Genomic DNA, 17,340 nt, shown 5'->3' on the forward strand with positions numbered 1-17,340 from the left:
GCGCAAAATTTTGCGCAAGCCCTTTTTTTGCGCAATTTTTTTGCGCACGTTTTGGTTGAGCATATCCTCCAGATGTGGCCTAATCAGGGTACCTTGGAGTGACATCTATAGTACACATGGATTTATTAACTGCGTACTTTTTTTTTACACCCAAAATTTTGCCGCAAGAGCTGTTTTTTTTGAAAAAACCATCTTGGACTTAACGTAGCAAGATGCTCTAAATCATTGATTCTATTTTCCAAAGAGTGGATTGAGGAGATTACTATATTTACCCCCAATTTATGAAGCTCATTGCGCCTGATTGATAAATTTAGCGCTTCTGCACATAATTTAGAATTCGGGAAAAGGGGTAAAATGCTTCTATCATACACAAATAATGATACATGTCCCCCTATATATGTATATATATATATATATATATATATAACTTGCAGTTCTACTTTCCACCAACAGATGGCGCTGTAGACAGTTTTGCTTTAGAAGCAAAAGAGAACTGCGCCTGCGCGGAGGGATGTAAAACGCTGCGGACAGGAAGAAATTTGTTCAAAATGTTGCGGGGCGGTATTGGTGAGAATCCGGCGGTGCCCTGTAGTGTCGGGTCTCCCTCCTCGGGGTTATAAGGAGGCGGACAGCAGCTCCTGTATCGGGCGCTGTGCACACATGGCAGTGGTGTGTGAGAGCGCCGCTGGCTGGCTACTGGATGAATTAGCTCTGGTGAACAAGTGGTATGAGGCGGGAGGGGGGCTCGGCGGCGGGGCTCCCCCACTGCTGCACAACGAGCAAGACACGAAGGATACGAAGGCGTCTTACAAGTTAAGAGAAGATTTCTTCAGACTCTACAAACCTTACTTCACTCTGCAACCTGCCCCGGCACCTGCTGAGACCTGTGCCCCACAGAGTGACAGCGCCCTCAGCCGGTGCCCCCGTGTCAGGAAGGTACTGACTACTTCTCACCACTGAGTAGTACGAATAGTAACAATGTTTTCCAAACAATCTGCTTCCAGCTGTTGCAAAACTACAACTCCCAGCATGCCCGGACAGCCAAAGGCTGTCCGGGCATGCTGGGAGCTGTAGTTTAGCAACAGCTGGAGACTCACTATTTGGAATACACTGAAATAGTACCTGCTGTGAATATTAGTAACAAATAAAGAGTGAGAGTCATGTACACTCAATGGGGGAGATTTATCACACCTGTCTAGAGGAAAAGTTGCCCATAGCAACCAATCAGATTGCTTCTTTCATTTTGCAGAGGCCTTGTTAAAAATGAAAGAAGCAATCTGGTTGCTATGGGCAACTCAGCAACTTTTTGTCTGGAGAGGTTTTGATAAATCTCCCCCCCTGTATCTATATAGTCAGTCAGTGTGACCCAGATCAGATTTGTCTAAGGCGGGTTTACACTACGGAATTTCCGACCAGAATACCGCTCCTGAATTTCGGTCGGAAATTCCACTGCATGTAGGTAACGTGGGTTTTCCGTTAACCCGTTCACACTGCGGAATTTTTCGACAGAAAATAATGATCAAATAATTCCATCAGGACATTGAACCTGCCGGATGTTCTGGCAGGATCCGCGCTGCAGACATTGCCATTTATCGGGACGGAGATGTCCGTGTTGTCCTGGCGCTGATATAGTCGTCGCTGGCTGCACTCAAAATCTCTTGCCGGCAATATTCTGCCTGTGGATTCTGCGGTGTGAACCCAGCCTAGGGGTACGTTCACACGAGTGGATCCACAGCGTATTATATGCTGCGGATCCGCTGCATGGTGGCTTTACATGTGCCTGCTCAGAGCGGTAATAAGCCGCTATGAGCTGACACAATGAAGCGACACATCGCAGCTGCTCCCCCTGCTCCATGAGCTAGGCTGAGAGCTCTCGATGTGTGAGTATACTGCGCATGGGCTCTGTGACTCGCACATCGCAGTGTGTCTGCTCGTTGCAGTGTATTGCCGCTCCGAGCAGGCACCTGTAAAGCCACCATGCAGCGGTCCTACAGCGGCAGCGTAAAATAGGCTGTGTCCGCTCGTGTGAACGTACCCTAAGGGTACGTTCAGACGAGTGGACTTACAGCGCGTATTTTGCTGCGGATCCGCTGCATGGTGGCTTTACATGTGCCTGCTCAGAGCGGTAATACGCCGCTATGAGCTGACACAATGAAGCGACACATTGCAGCTGCTCCCCCTGCTCCATGAGCTAGGCTGAGAGCTCTCGATGTGTGAGTATACTGCGCATGGGCTCTGTGACTCGCACATCGCAGTGTGTCTGCTCGTTGCAGTGTATTGCCGCTCCGAGCAGGCACCTGTAAAGCCACCATGCAGCGGTCCTACAGCGGCAGCGTAAAATAGGCTGTGTCCGCTCGTGTGAACGTACCCTAAGGGTACGTTCAGACGAGTGGACTTACAGCGCGTATTTTGCTGCGGATCCGCTGCTGAAGGACCGCTGTAATGCTGCCTTTACATGTGCCTGCTCGGAGCGGCAATACACCGCAACGAGCAGACACACTGCGATGTGCGAGTCGCTGCGCGCACGCACAGTATACTCACACATCGATACAGCTCTCGGCCTAGCTCATAGAGCAGGGGGAGTGGCTGTGATGTGTGCGAGTACACCGCGCATGTGCGGCGACTTGCACATCAATTCAGTGTGCCGAGCAGGCACATGTAAAGACAGCATAGAGGTCCTTCAGCGGTATATCTGCAGCGTAAAATACACTGTAAATATGCTCGTCTGAACGTACCCTAAGGGTACAATCACACGTGCGGATTTTCGCAGTGTATTTCGCTGTGGATCTGCCACTGAAGGACCTCTACATGCTGCCTTTATATATGCCTTCTCGGAGTGGCCGCTCCGAGCAAACACACTGCGATGTGAGAGTCGCCAAACATGCGCGGTGTACTCGCACACATCGTGGCCGCTCCCCCTGTTCAATGAGCTAGGCCGAGAGCTGCCTGTGCAAGTTTACTGCGCATGCGCGTGGCGAATCGCACATCACAGTGTGTCTGCTCGGAGCGGCGTATTGCCGCTCCGAGCAGGCACATGTAAAGGCAGCATATAGAGGTCCTTCAGCAGCGGATCAGCAGCGAAATACGCTGCGAAAATCCGCACGTTTGAACGTACCCTAAGGGTGTGTTCACACAGGCGGATTACCTGCGGAATTTTTGCAGCGCATTTGCTGCTGAAAATCCGCTGCGGATTTTACTACCATTGACTTAGAGGCAGATTTGCATATTTTCCTTCGGACCCATTGAAGTTAATGGTAGTAAATCCGCAGGTAACCCGCCAGTGTGAACGTACCATAAGGGTATGTTCACTTTGCAGTATTTCCAAATCTGCTGGAAAAATTCAGCTGGGGAAGTCTGTTGCAGCAGAATTCCATTGTTTACAATGGGATTTTACTACACCACGTACGCTGCGGAATTCCCACGGCAGATGTTTCCACTGCGGAAATTAGGTATCTGCCCTCTGCCTAAAGAATTAACACGTTCATTCTTTGGTGAGAATCTGCTCAGAAAGGCATTGCCAAAGGCTGTCCAGGCATGCTGGAAGTTGTAGTTTTGCAACAGCTGGAGGCACCCTGGTTGGGAAACACTGACCTAAGGCAAGTTATTATACATTTGTCATAATTTCTAAGAACTTTTAAAGAAGAAGTCTCATGATGGTATGTACAGGAAAAATGTATCCTCTATCCACAGGAGAGGGGATAAGTTTTAGATCGTGAGGGTCCAAGCGCTTGGGCCCCCTGCAATCGTCTGTACGGAGCCCTGGCTCTCCCACAGAGTGGCATGTCACGACCCCCACCTGAAGCTGGGGCCGACACGCCCCCTCCATTCATCTATATGGGAGAGCTTGTGGGGGTTGTGAGCGGGGGTTGTGATGTACCACTCTGTGGAAGAGAGACTTATTTTGAAGGTAGCTACCGTTATAGATGTCCATGAGTATGTTAACACCGGGTGGATATGCTCTGGATTTTCCATTGGGATTACAGTGCCTGCAATGTGATTGATATTTTAACAGATCTCGTCCACATATTGCTGAAAAAAATCTGCAAAGAACATGCAAAAAAAATCCACAGCATGTTAGTTTATGGCTTATATTATGATGTGGATTTGTTACCGATTCATTATTGAAGTCTAAAGTCACAATGAGATGGAGTGTTGCAGGTTTTGCTGCGGTTCTGTAACAAATCCACAACAAAGTGGCCCCAAAATCTGCATTAATCGGTGTGAACTTGTTGCTGTGGAGTTAACTGTGGAAAAGTTACTGAATATCTGAGATGAAATATTCACAGCATATCTTCTCTGCATGAAAAAACCCTACGTATAACTAAAAAGAAAGTTTATTATTGCCAGAAGTACTACCGGTAACAGTGCATAGTGGTTTGACTTAATCTTTGTCTGCTAAATATATTTGTAACTTCTACATTCTTACAGAAACGCAAGCGACCCATTGCTTATAATCAAGGAGAACTTGATGCATTGGAGTATCACAAAGCGGTAAGTGACCTAATGGCAACATTTTGTATGAAATATTTAAAGGGGTCCTGTAGATGTACCACAAATAGGAAAAGTTTAGCACTTACTAGCTGCAGCCCTCATCCTGTGGCCTGTGGATGCAATAAACAGAGCATGGCAGTGAATAAAAAGGAAATACTTAAAACTTTCCTTCATATATTCCCAGCATTACAAAATCTACGACAAAACCGAAAAAAAAAGTGCGGCAAAAAAAGAAACAAAATAAAAAAATAAAAACAAACCATTATGCAACTTTTGGGACCTTCCCTTTTTTGTGCAGTGCATTTTTTGGTAAAAATTCAACATTAAACATTGGGGGTTATTTACTAAAGTGATCGTGACAGGTTTTTATCGGATTTTGCACCCTAATTACTTTGCTTCGTGCGCCAGAATTTGCTACTAAAAAACACAACCAACTCCCAACATATTTACTAATGTTCCCACATAAAATGTGGTGGATTTGTGATCTGGAAAACCTGACAGTCTAGAGCAGTTGCCCAAAAAAAAAAAAAGCCCTGGAGAAGTACTTGTCGGGGCAAAAAAAAAACTCACAAAGAAAACTCTGCTCTTAGTAAATCAAGGCCATTATCTTCATTCTGTAGATCCATACAATAAAAGAGCAGAATTTATATAGGTTCTGCTTTATTTTACTGGTAAAAAATTATAAATTTTTGTGCGAAAAAGAGTGTGCTTAAAATTGTACTCTTCTGACCCCTATAACTCTTATATTTTTCCATACACAGGGCTGTATGAGGGTCATTTTTTGTGATGTGATCTGTAGTTTTTATCTGTACCAGTTTTGTTTTGATGGGACTTTTTGATCACTTTTTATTCATTTCTTTTTTACATTTACCGGTATTTATTTTATTTTGATATGTGAAATGACCAAAAATACACAATTCTGGACATTGGTAATTTTTTTTTACATGTAAACCATTGTCTGTGGTAATTTTTTAAATGTACGCCATTGATGTTTAATTAACGTTATATTTTAATACACTGGAGCGATTTTTGACACAAATAAGTATTGAGGACCACGGGGTGCTATACCTTAATATTACAGAAGTTGTATATGGAGCACTGATTGGAGGAAGGTAAGGGCCCTCCCGCTGTCCTCTAAGCTGATTGGGACCACACGGTTTTCCAGCTTAGGGCTGCTGCTAATAGCCATAGCTGAGCGATCTCCACTGCATGCTAATAAAGCATACCGGTCATATTACAGAATACAAAAGTTATTGTATTTGTTACTCACAATGTCATGCAGTATCTTTATTTCTCTTTTTGATGTGTCTAGCTTCTGTATTTGTTTAACAAATCCCTCCATTCTGTTGCTCACTTATTCTCACATCCCACTGCTTAGGAAGGAGTGTGTCCAAGGCAATTGCTGAGCTCGCCCTTGCCATGCATTCACTTCCTCGCTAAGTCTGCTGTGCTTGGTCCCGTCATCCAATCACTGCAGGCTGCTCTGTTACCCCCTCCTCTCTGTCTTTAGATAGGAGTCTGATGGACAGGACATGAGTAAGCACAGAGGAGTGCTAGTCCTGCCCTCACTTACCGGACTTTGTCCATGCCTGTGGTTCAGCTGGGACGAAGATAATGCTGCAGCCAGACAGGATGATGTTCTGCATGGTATGGAACCCCTAGTGATCGTGATTTCTATAAAAAGGAAATAAAACTTTTATTGTTTTAATTAACCCCTTAAGGACCAAGGACGTATGAGTACGTCCTTGGTCCCGCTCCCGTGATATAAGGCGGGGTCCCACGGTGACCCCGCATCATATCACGTCGGGCCCGGCGTCATAGAGAAGCCGGGACCCGGCCGCTAATAGCGCGCGGCACTGATCGAGGTGCCGCGCGCTATTAACCCTTTAGCTGCGCGCTCAAAGCTGAGCCACGCGGCTAAAAGTGAAAGTAAAAACTGCCGGTTAGCTCAGTGGGCTGTTCAGGATAGCCGCGGCGAAATCGCGGCATCCCGAACAGCTTGCAGGACAGCCGGAGGGTCCCTACCTGCCTCCTCACTGTCCGATCGCCGAATGACTGCTCAGTGCCTGAGATCCAGGCATGAGCAGTCAAGCGGCAGAATCATCGATCACTGGTTTCCATGAGAAACCAGTGATCAATGTGAAAGATCAGTGGGGGAGATTTATCAAAACCTGTCCAGAGGAAAAGTTGCCCAGTTGCCCATAGCAACCAATCGGCTTGCTTCTTTCATTTTTAACAAGGCCTCTGCAAAATGAAAGAAGCAATCTGATTGGTTGCTATGGGCAACTGGGCAACTTTTCCTTTGCACAGGTTTTGATAAATCTCCCCCAGTGTGTGCAGTGTTATAGGTTCCTATGGGGGCTATAACACTGCAAAAAAAGTGAAAAAGAAAAGTGAAAAAGATCATTTAACCCCTCCCCTAATAAAAGTTTGAATCACTCCCCTTATCCCATAAAATAAAGTGTAAATAAAAATAAACATATATGGTATCACCACGTGCGGAAATGTCCGAATTATAAAAATATATCGTTAATTAAACCGCACGGTCAATGGCGTACGCGCAAAAAAAAATTCCAAATCAATAAGTCCTATCAATGCAAAAATGGTACCGTTAAAAACTTCAGATCACGGCGCAAAAAAATTTGCCCTCATACAGCCCCATACGCGGAAAAATAAAAAAGTTATGGGGGTCAGAAGATGACGATTTTAAGCGTATTAATTTTCCTGCATGTAGTTATGATTTTTTCCAGAAGTATGACAAAATCAAACCTATATAAGTAGGGTATCATTTTAATCGAATGGACCTACAGAATAAAGATAAGGTGTCATTTTTAACGAAAAATGTATTACGTACAAATGGAAGGCCCCAAAAGTTACAAAACTGCGTTTTTTTTTCAATTTTGTCGCACAATGATTTTTTTTTTCCGTTTCACCATAGATTTTTGGGCAAAATGACTGACGTTATTACAAAGTAGAATTGGTGGCGCAAAAAATAAGCAATCATATGGATTTTTAGGGGCAAAATTGAAAGAGTTATGATTTTTTAAAGGCAAGGAGCAAAAAACGAAAGTGCAAAAACGGAAAAACCCCTGGTCCTTAAGGGGTTAAAGTATATTAGAAAAGTTAATTTTTTGCCAAGATGTACAACATATAAAAAGTTTTTAAATCTGACAGTGCCCATCATTTAACCATTTAGATGCCTGCTGTCAAAACTGACAGCAGCATCTAAGTGGTCTTTAACCCCTTAGGGACTCATTTTCACCTTAAAGCACAACTGTCATGAACTTGGGGCTATATAACCTACACGCCGGGCGGTATGACCAAAAATGCATATCACGTATTTTTGTAAGTTATGGCTGTTCCACAGTATTTAACAGTATAAAACGAGCCCTACCTTACCCGGATCCGCCCGGCCGTTCGCCCGCAATTGTAGATTTATTCTATGTGGAAATCTTGGTTTAACTGGCACGGGCGGGAATTCTGCAGCTAACTGTCACTGACGTTAGCGCCTCTTATGAATATTCATCCCCCCCTCCCTCCAGCTCTCCCTCTCTTTGCCGCTCCTAACTGGAGGGAGGGGGGATGAATATTCATAAGCGGCGCTGACGTCAGTGCCAGTTAAGCTGCAGAAGCCCCGCTCGTGCCAATTACAGCAAGATATAGACATAGAATAAAGCTACAATTGCTGGCGAACTGCCGGGGGGATCCGGGTAAGGTACGGCTCGTTTTAATAAGTCTCCCGCACTATCCACCAGGATAGTGCAGGAGAAAATATCTGACAGTTTTCCTTTTAAGTTGCGAGCCGGAAGATGTCTTCTCCCCCTGCAAGCGCTATAAGCCAGACTTTTAGAGCTTGAACGGGGAGGTGACAGCTTGTCGGCATCCCGCAAATCATTAATTTAAAGTGCCGGCGGCCCGCAAGTCATTCATTTAAAGAACCGCTGCCTGCAAGTCATTCATTTAAAGCACCGCCGCAACTCATCTGCAGGTGATAATTTATTAATTTGAGGGAGGGGGGAATAATGGCACAAGGGGATTAAGATGGAGGGGGGAATAATCACCCTCCCCCCCCCCCCCCCTCTCCATATTAATCCCCTTGTGCTATAATCCCCCCTTCCCTCTGATCCCCTTTTGCCATTTTTCCCCACTCCATATTATTCCCCTTGTGCCATTATTATCTGATATGGCAAAAGGGTTATCAGAGGAAGGGGGAATGGCACGAGGGGATTAAGATGGAGGGGGGGGAAATGGCGCAAGAGGATCAGAGGCAGGGAGGAATAATGGCACAAGAGATAAATATGGAGGGAGGTTGATTATCCCCCCCCCTCCTCAATCTTAATCCCCTTGTGCCATTATTCCCCCCTCCATCTTAATCCCCTTTTGCCATATTGGATAATAATGACACAAGGGGATTAAGATGGAGGGGGAATGCATTAGTATAAAGGTAAGAACATGCCTTTTGTCCGCGGACATACTTTCAGCCTTTGGGGGTACAGTCGCCAAAAAGGTTGAGAACCACTGCTCCATAGTGTAGTAAAGTAGTTCTAAACTCTCCTGCTAATGTCCCATAAGTAGTCATCAGAGCATGCCCCATCCTGTGGTAGTCACGGCACTCAGGGCTTTTGCATGCCTATGACAGGCCGGGCACAGCTTTATGGTAGTGCTCTACCTCCACTGCTCACTAAAGTCTCTTGAGCCCAGAAGTTGCTTCTTGTCCAGATATAGTGCTGCTTCTGGGCAAGCATGAGACTAGAATGTGCATGAGGAGCACCTGTGTAGAGGAAAAGTGGATTAGTTGCCCATAGCAGCCAATCACATTGCTTCTTTCATTTTTTTTTTTTTTTTTTCCAGAGGCCTTTTTAACCCCTTAAGGACACAGCCCATTTATACCTTTAAGGACCCGGCCATTTTTTGAACATCTGACCACTGTCACTTTAAGCATTAATAACTCTGGGATACTTTAACTTTTCATTCTGATTCCGAGATTTTTTTTTTCGTGACATAGTCTACTTTGTTAGTGGTAAAATTTTGTCGATACTTGCATAATTTCTTGGTGAAAAATTCAAAAATTTAAAATTTTGCATCTTTTTTAACTTTGAAGCTCTCTGCTTATAAGGAAAATGGACATCCCAAATAAATAACAAATTGATTCACATATACAACATGTCTACTTTATGTTTGCATCATAAAATTGACATGTTTTTACTTTTGGAAGACATCAGAGGGCTTCAAAGTTCAGCAGCAATTTTCACAAAATTTTCAAAATCTTAATTTTTCAGGGACCAGTTCAGTTTTGAAGTGGATTTGAAGGGCCTTCATATTAGAAATACCCCACAAATGACCCAATTATAAAAACTGCACCCCACAAATTATCCAAAATGACATTCAGTAAGTGTGTTAACCCTTTAGGTGTTTCACAGGAATAGCAGCAAAGTGAAGGAGAAAATTCAAAATCTTCATTTTTTACAAGTGGTAATAGGAGAAAAAGGCCCCCAAAATATGTAACCCAATTTCTCTCGAGTAAGGAAATTCCTCATATGTGTATGTGAAGTGTTCTGTGGGTGCACAAGAGGGCTCAGAAGGGAAGGAGCAACAATGGGATTTTGGAGAGTGAATTTTGCTGAAATGGTTTTTGGGGGGGGGGGCATGTCACATTTAGAAAGCCCATATGGTGCAAGAACAGCAGAAAACCCCACATGGCATACCATTTTGGAAACTACACCCCTCAAGGCACGTGACAAGGGGTCCAGTGAGCCTTAACACCCAAACAGGTGTTTGACGACTTTTTGTTAAAGTTGGATGTGTAAATGAAAAATTTTTTTTTTTTACTAAAATGCCGTTTTTTCCCAAAATTGTACATTTTTACAAGGGGTAATAGGGGAAAATGACCCCCAAAATTTGTAACCCTATTTCTTCTGAGTATGGAAATTAGGGATCGACCGATTATCGGCCGATAATCACGATTTTGGGCATTATCGGTATCTGCAATTACCTTGCCGATAAGCCGATAATGCACCGCCCCACGCACCCCCCCCCCCCCGACCCACCGTAGTGCTGGGCGGTATACCGGTGTGGATTTTTCCCCACCCTCCGAGTCAATAAAAAAATTAAACTAACCTGTAATGGGGGTGGTCCGGGCCATCCATCCTTCCTGTAGTGTCCGGGGGCGTTCCGGGTGAAGAGTGAACCGGTCCGGGCTGTCCTTCTTCTCCGGCGGTCATCTTCTCCACTCCGGGCAGGCTCCGGCCTAGTACGCTGCATAGACGCCGCTACGCTGTGACGTCAGGTGCATCGCTGCGCACGGGCGTCACTGCGCAGTGGCGTCTATGCAGCGTACTAGGCCGGAGCCTGCCCGGAGTGGAGAAGATGACCGCCGGAGAAGGACAGCCCGGACCGGTTCACTCTTCACCCGGAACGCCCCCGGACACTACAGGAATGAAGGATTGATGGCCCGGACCACCCTGACAGGTAGGGGGAGAGAAGCGGGTGGTGGCGGCGGCGGCCTATGGCCCCGCAAAAGCCACTGCAGATCATTGATTTAAAGCGCCCACTTTAAATCAATGATCTGCAGCGGTGTCGCAGGGGGTTAAATAGCCGATAACTTATACCGATATTCCGGTATAAGTTATCGGCTATCGGCCCTAACCTGCACCGATTATCGGTATCGGCCCTAAAAAAAAAAAATATCGGTCGATCCCAAATGGAAATACTCCATGTGTGGACATCAAGTGCTCTGCTGGCGAACTACAATGCTCAGAGAAGAAGAAGCGCCATTGAGCTTTTGGAAAGAGAATTCGTTTGGAATGGTAGTCAGGGGCCATGTGCGTTTACAAAGCCCCCCCGTGGTGCCAGAACAGTGGACCCCCCCACATGTGACCCCATTTTGGACACTACATCCCTCACAGAATTTAATAAGGGGTGCAGTGAGTATTTACACCCCACTGGCGTTTGACAGATCTTTGGAACAGTGGGCTGTGCAAATGAAAAATTAAAATTTTCATTGTTCTGGCACGATGGGGGCTTTGTAAACACACGTGGCCTTCAATTCCGTACAAATTTTCTCTTCAAAATCCCAATGGCGCTCCTTCTCTTCTGAGCGTTGTAGTGCGCCAGCAGAGCACTTTACATCCACACATTGGGTATGGTCTTACTCAGAAGAAATGGGGTTACAAATTTTGGGGGTCTTTTTTTTTTTTTTTTTTTTTCTTCCTTTTACCGCTTGTGAAAATATAAAGTATGGGACAACACCAGCATTAGTGTAAAAAATAATTTTTTTTTTTACACTAACAGGCTAGTGTAGCCCCCAACTTTTCCTTTTCATAAGGGGTAAAAGGAGAAAAAGCCCCCCCCAAAATTTGTAGTGCAATTTCTCCCGAGTACGGAAATACCCCATATGTGGCCCTAAACTGTTTCCTTGGAAAACGACATGGCTCTGAAGTGAGAGAGCGCCATGCGCATTTGAGGACTGAATTAGGGATTGCATAGGGGTGGACATAGGGGTATTCTATGCCAGTGATTCACAAACAGGGTGCCTCCAGCTGTTGCTAAACTCCCAGCATGCCTGGACAGTCAGTGGCTGTCCAGAAATGCCGGGAGTTGAGTTGTTGTTTTGCAACAGCTGGAGGCTCCGTTTTGGAAACACTGCCGTACAATACGTTTTTCATTTTTAATGGGGGGGGGGGGGGGGGGCAGTGTAAGGGGGTGTATATGTAGTGTTTTACCCTTTATTTTATGTTAGTGTAATGTTTAGGGTACATTCGCACTGGCGTGTTAAGGTGAGTTTCCCGCTGGGAGTTTGCGCTGCAGCGAAAAATTTGCTGCAGCCCAAACTTGAAGCAGGAAACTTACTGTAAACTCGCCCGTGTGAATGTGCTCTGTACGTTCACATATGGGGGGGGGGGGGGGGGCAAAACTCCAGCTGTTTCAAAACTACAATGCCCAGCATGCTGGGAGTTGTACTTTTGCAACAGCTGGAGGCACACAGTTTGGAAAACCTTCAGTTAGGTTCTGTTACCTAACTCAGTATTTTCCAACCAGTGTGCCTCCAGCTGTTGCAAAACTACAACTCCCAGCATGTACTGATCACTGAAGGGCATGCTGGGAGATGTAGTTGCGTACCTCCAGCTGTTGTATAACTACAACTCCCAGCATGCCGAGACAGCTGTTTGCTGTTTGGGCATGCTGGGATTTGCAGTTTTGCAACATCTGGAGAGCTACAGTTCATAGACCACTGCACAGTGATCGACAAACTGTGGACCTCCCAGATGTTGCAAAACTACAAATCCCAGTATGCCCAGACAGCAAACAGCTGCTTGGGCATGCTAGGAGTTGTAGTTTTGCAAGATCTGGAAGGATACAGTTTAGAGACCACTATATAGTGGTCTCAAACTGTAGCCCTCCAGCTGTTGCAAAACTACATATTCCAGCATGCCCAAACAGCTGTCTGGGCATGCTGGGAGTTGTAGTTTTGCAACATCTGGAGGGCTACAGGTTAGAGACCACTGTATAGTGGTCTCAGACCGTAGCCCTCCAGATGTTGCTAGGCAACTTACCAGCTTCCGTAGGATCCAGGGAGCCGTCCTCTTCTTCCGCACGACATCGCCGCCCGACCAATCTCCGTCGCCCGCTGCCTCCGGATCGGTAAGTGGACCTTCAGCGCCCGGTCGCTGTTGGTTTCCCCGTTCTACCCGGGGACCGAAATTCCCACGGGCGTATGGATACGTCCTGGGTCCTAAAGGGGACCTGATTGTAATGAAGTAATCTGATAGGTTGCTATGGACAACTACACCACTCTTCCTCTACACAGGTTTTGATAAATTTTCCCCACTGAGTGTATGCAATAATTTGCAGCACGCTCCAAAGTCATGGATACTAAAATAATCTAACTAATCAGAAACCTCCTTAACCAGACAAGTGAAATCGAGCCAAGCAGTCATGAGCAGTTGATCCATAGTAATCAGTTGTGAGGCAGTTTGTGCTTATGAATGGCGCTCCTCTGTGTCTCATAGAACAGGGGCCTTAGCAGGGAATATTGATGGTGCTAAATTCTAAAACAACCTCTTGCATTGATTTCATAAACCCGTTCAGAATAAGCATCCAAATAAACTCAGATTAACAGAATTTGGCTGTCACTACTAAGTAGTTGGTTCTTAATGGGAAAACTGCTAAATGATAATTAAAAAAAAGTTTTGCCCCCCAGAATGTCTTTATGACCTCATTGTGGGCATATGGTGTCATAAGTTTTAAGTAAAAAAAAATAAAAAATATTTTCAAACTATTTTAGTGTACATTTTACAAATTAGAAGCATAAAGAACTATAACTTGATAAAGGAAAACGATAATCTGTTCACCCACACTAAACCCAATACACTGGGTTATAGTGTGGGTGAACAGGAAACTGATGAGGGGGTTAAATACATACCTGCACGCCGGAGATCTGCCCCTCTAAAGATCTCCTTACATCTTCAGTGAATTGCACACTGGAAGCTGGCCCGCCAGCTCAATATGAATATTCATTGCAGCGGGTCATGTGAGTCATGTGCTGACTTAGCGCTCACGTGACCCGCGGCAATTTTATACTACAGATTATTTAATTATACCCAGTGTATTGGGTTTAGTGTGGGTGAACAGATGACCGTTTATCCTTTTTAAAAGTCCCAAAAGCAGCCTACCAAATGAAAATGCTACAGCTGTCAAACAGTCACAAAATTGCTTAAAAATAAATAAATAAATAAAATTTGTAGGACTTAAACACTTGTTAAGTGGTTAAAATATTATACAAATATTTGTAGTATTCTGAGATTGTTTGTGGCAATAACAATAATTAGCACTTCACAGTTGGAGTATGGAGGAGTCACAAAGGAGACTGGAGCCTCCAAATATTTTAGGTCATGAAAAGTACAGTAAATGGCTCTTCTGTTATCATGAAGGTGACATCTTGGACATTTTTCTTTTGTGCTTTTTTTGCAGTTAAAATGTTTGTGTTTTGTATTCTAAGAAATTAAAATTGAAGCACATCTTTTCCAGCATTTAAATTAGATTTTAGAGGATAGATGTTAGAAACTGCAAAGCCTATAAACAGCATAACCTCATAAGTTCTATGTGCTGAGCCACCATTCATTTCTCTTCACAGCAAACATCACAGCAGGATATTTATGTTTTATATTCTACTAGATTTGTTTTCCAATAATGGCCCACTTTGCACTGATCTTAAGTAAACCATCAAAGCTTTACTTCTTTAAAAAAAACAGTCAGCGTGAAGCATAGCGTTAAGCTTTGTATTGTATCAGAATCCAACATAATTCCATCATCCAAGTTTTTTTATTTTTTATGTCTTTTACAAAATTCACTTTTCTTCTCCTGTCAATACGGTTTCCCTGTTGTATTGCTCTGCGGGAAGATGTGCGAAATAGTGTTAATCATGTTAATTCTTTAATATGCAACATAGAAGAAAGGGATATGACTTGGTTTTATGGGCAGTATAGATTATGCCTCCGTGAAGTGCTCTACTTGCGAGGCTGCAGCCTTTAGTTTGATTATGAAACCCTTCTGATGTAGTTAGTAAAAGTCTGCAAACAAGGTCCACATGAATTATAAATGTTGCTGAATTTTTCATTGACTGAATTACGGAAGGTTTTTTTAGAAAGGATTTCTACACAACATACATAATTTACAAGTAATAATGGCTGTTGTTTTTATAGGAGAGTGCAGTATCTGGTGGAATGGGTGGGAACACAAAATACGGTACTTAGGAATGAACTGAAATCATGGGTATGGTTCCTTTTTTTAAGTTGTAGCTGCTTTATCATATGCGACAAATTTTTAATTGTCTACATTTTTTGTGCAATCTCAATTCAGCTCAGTCCACACTTTGAAATGTACTTTATAAAGACAGTGTGCTCCTTTTTTATTGAAATTACCCTTCCAGAAAAGGAAGTCTTGTTTCAGGTTGTACCAAGTGCTGATTATAGCATTAGGGGCAGGACAATTTTGAAGAATAGACCCAGCTAAATGAGGCTGAAAAATTCTAGACTTCGACACTTTTTTTTTTTTTTTGGGGGTGGGGTTGGGGACTGCCACTGCAGTTTTTGAGCCAAAGCCAGAAGTGTATTCAAAAGGTATAGGAAATGTGAAATAAAGACTTCTACTTCTCCTTCCTACTGGATACACTTCTGGCTTTGGCTCAAAACTGCAATGGCAGTTTTCCAAAAAACACCAGAAAGACCTGTGTCGAAACCTAGCCTCAGTCACGTATTTACTGGATAGGTCATTCAGACTAGTCTTCTATGTAAAACACCTCAACAAATTGCTGAAAGAGAAGTTCAGATTGGAAATCATGTTTGGCTGTAGATTTTTGATAGTGTTTGGCCTCTCCATATCACATTATGCATGTATGATGGTATTAAATGGGGTGAGCACTCATTTAAAGGAGTACTCCGGTGCACACTTTTTTCATGTTATCCCGTCCGGGCTGCAAAATAAAAGAAAACACACTTTATCTTACCTGCCAACGAGCCCCCGGAGCTCCGGTACAGGTTTTCGGTCCCCGGCTGTATTCTTCTTACTTCCGGTTAGCCCGGCACGTCACACGGAGCTTCAGCCTATCACTGGCCGCAGCGATGTCCCGCCTCGGCCAGTGATAGGCTGAAGCTCCGTGTGACGTGCCGGGCTAACCGGAAGTAAGAAGAATGCAGCCCGGGTACCGAACACCTGTACCGGAGCTCCGGGGGCTCGTTGGCAGGTAAGATAAAGTGTGTTTTCTTTTATTTTGCAGCCCGGACGGGATAACATGAAAAAAGTGTGCACCGGAGTACTCCTTTAAGACCAAAGTCTCTCCCTATAGCTGCCAGAACACATCTTGGACATATTTGGGGACCCGAATTACTCCTTATTTCTCACCTCATATCTCAACACAATTTCCCTCAGCTGTTTCAGGAGATACATGTGCTTCTTGTGAAGTGGATGAATCATACACACTCTTACTGATAGGATCATGGTGGTGAACATGGTTATTCTGCTAAAATTCCTCTATTTAGTGAAAACTCTTCCAATTTCAATCGCTTGCGGTGCCCTTTATAGGATTCATGCTTCTCTTTTGAAGTTTGTGTGGACAGGCAAATGTCATAAAGTCTCCAGCTCATGTCTTGTGGCCAGACCAAACACTTGTGGGTTTGGTGGTCTGGAAATTCCTAACTATTTTAAGTATTACCTGGCTTAGGCTATCTAGTACCTGTTTTAGACCTTCTTAAAGTAGGCTGAGCTGGAGACACTGTGGATTGGCCCCACACATCCATGTGCCTTACTTTGGTCTACTTCTAGGCCCTTCCTGCTGTTGCCCTTATTTGTTCAATGTAATTAACTTTAAGGTAGTTGTACCGGGCTTCCAAAATGTTTTTTCTCTACCAATTACTTTTTTTTTTTTTCACACAACTCTTTCACCCTGCAGACATAGTTAATCCCATCCGTTGTTCTCTACTGCCCTTTCGAGGCATTTGGCATATAGTTAATCTCCCCTTGCTGCAATAGCATTCTATTTGCATGTTTCTGAGTTTGTCGGATCTCCACAGGGTACCCAGAACAGCTAAAGAACCACAGGCATATTGTTGTATTTTGCCACAATTTGCTCAAAATCATGGTTAAATTGCGTTAAAAAAAAACACAATTTTGCTAATTATAATAATGAAAATGCTAACACAGCAGATTTTTACCGTGAGGACGCAGCCAATTTTCATTTTTATGTTTTAATTTTTTCCCCCCCCTCACCTTCTAAGAGACATTACTTTTATTTTTCCATCCACAGGGCCATATGAGGGCTTTTTTTTTTTTTTTTAAAGGTCCAATTGTAAGAAC

General features: G+C 44.1%; 1 protein-coding gene across 6 annotated transcripts in view; it reads left to right on the top strand.

Annotated features, from left to right (window-relative positions):
* The first annotated feature begins 475 nt into the window (after window positions 1–475).
* METTL4 (methyltransferase 4, N6-adenosine) overlaps window positions 476–17,340 on the top strand; it is a 192,549-nt gene continuing 175,684 nt past the window's right edge. For 5 of the 6 annotated variants that reach the window (XM_056521658.1, XM_056521659.1, XM_056521660.1 and 2 more), the window contains exons 1-2: window positions 476–936; window positions 4,429–4,491. In XM_056521658.1, the coding sequence (XP_056377633.1) occupies window positions 661–936; window positions 4,429–4,491 (339 nt within the window). In that variant the 5' untranslated portion in view covers window positions 476–660. Of the gene's footprint in view, window positions 937–3,852; window positions 3,908–4,428; window positions 4,492–17,340 lie in introns of those variants that run through there. The other variant, XM_056521664.1, reaches the window with a different exon arrangement.

This window comes from Hyla sarda, chromosome 5 (genome assembly GCF_029499605.1).
Source record: "Hyla sarda isolate aHylSar1 chromosome 5, aHylSar1.hap1, whole genome shotgun sequence".
Lineage (NCBI taxonomy): Eukaryota > Metazoa > Chordata > Amphibia > Anura > Hylidae > Hyla > Hyla sarda.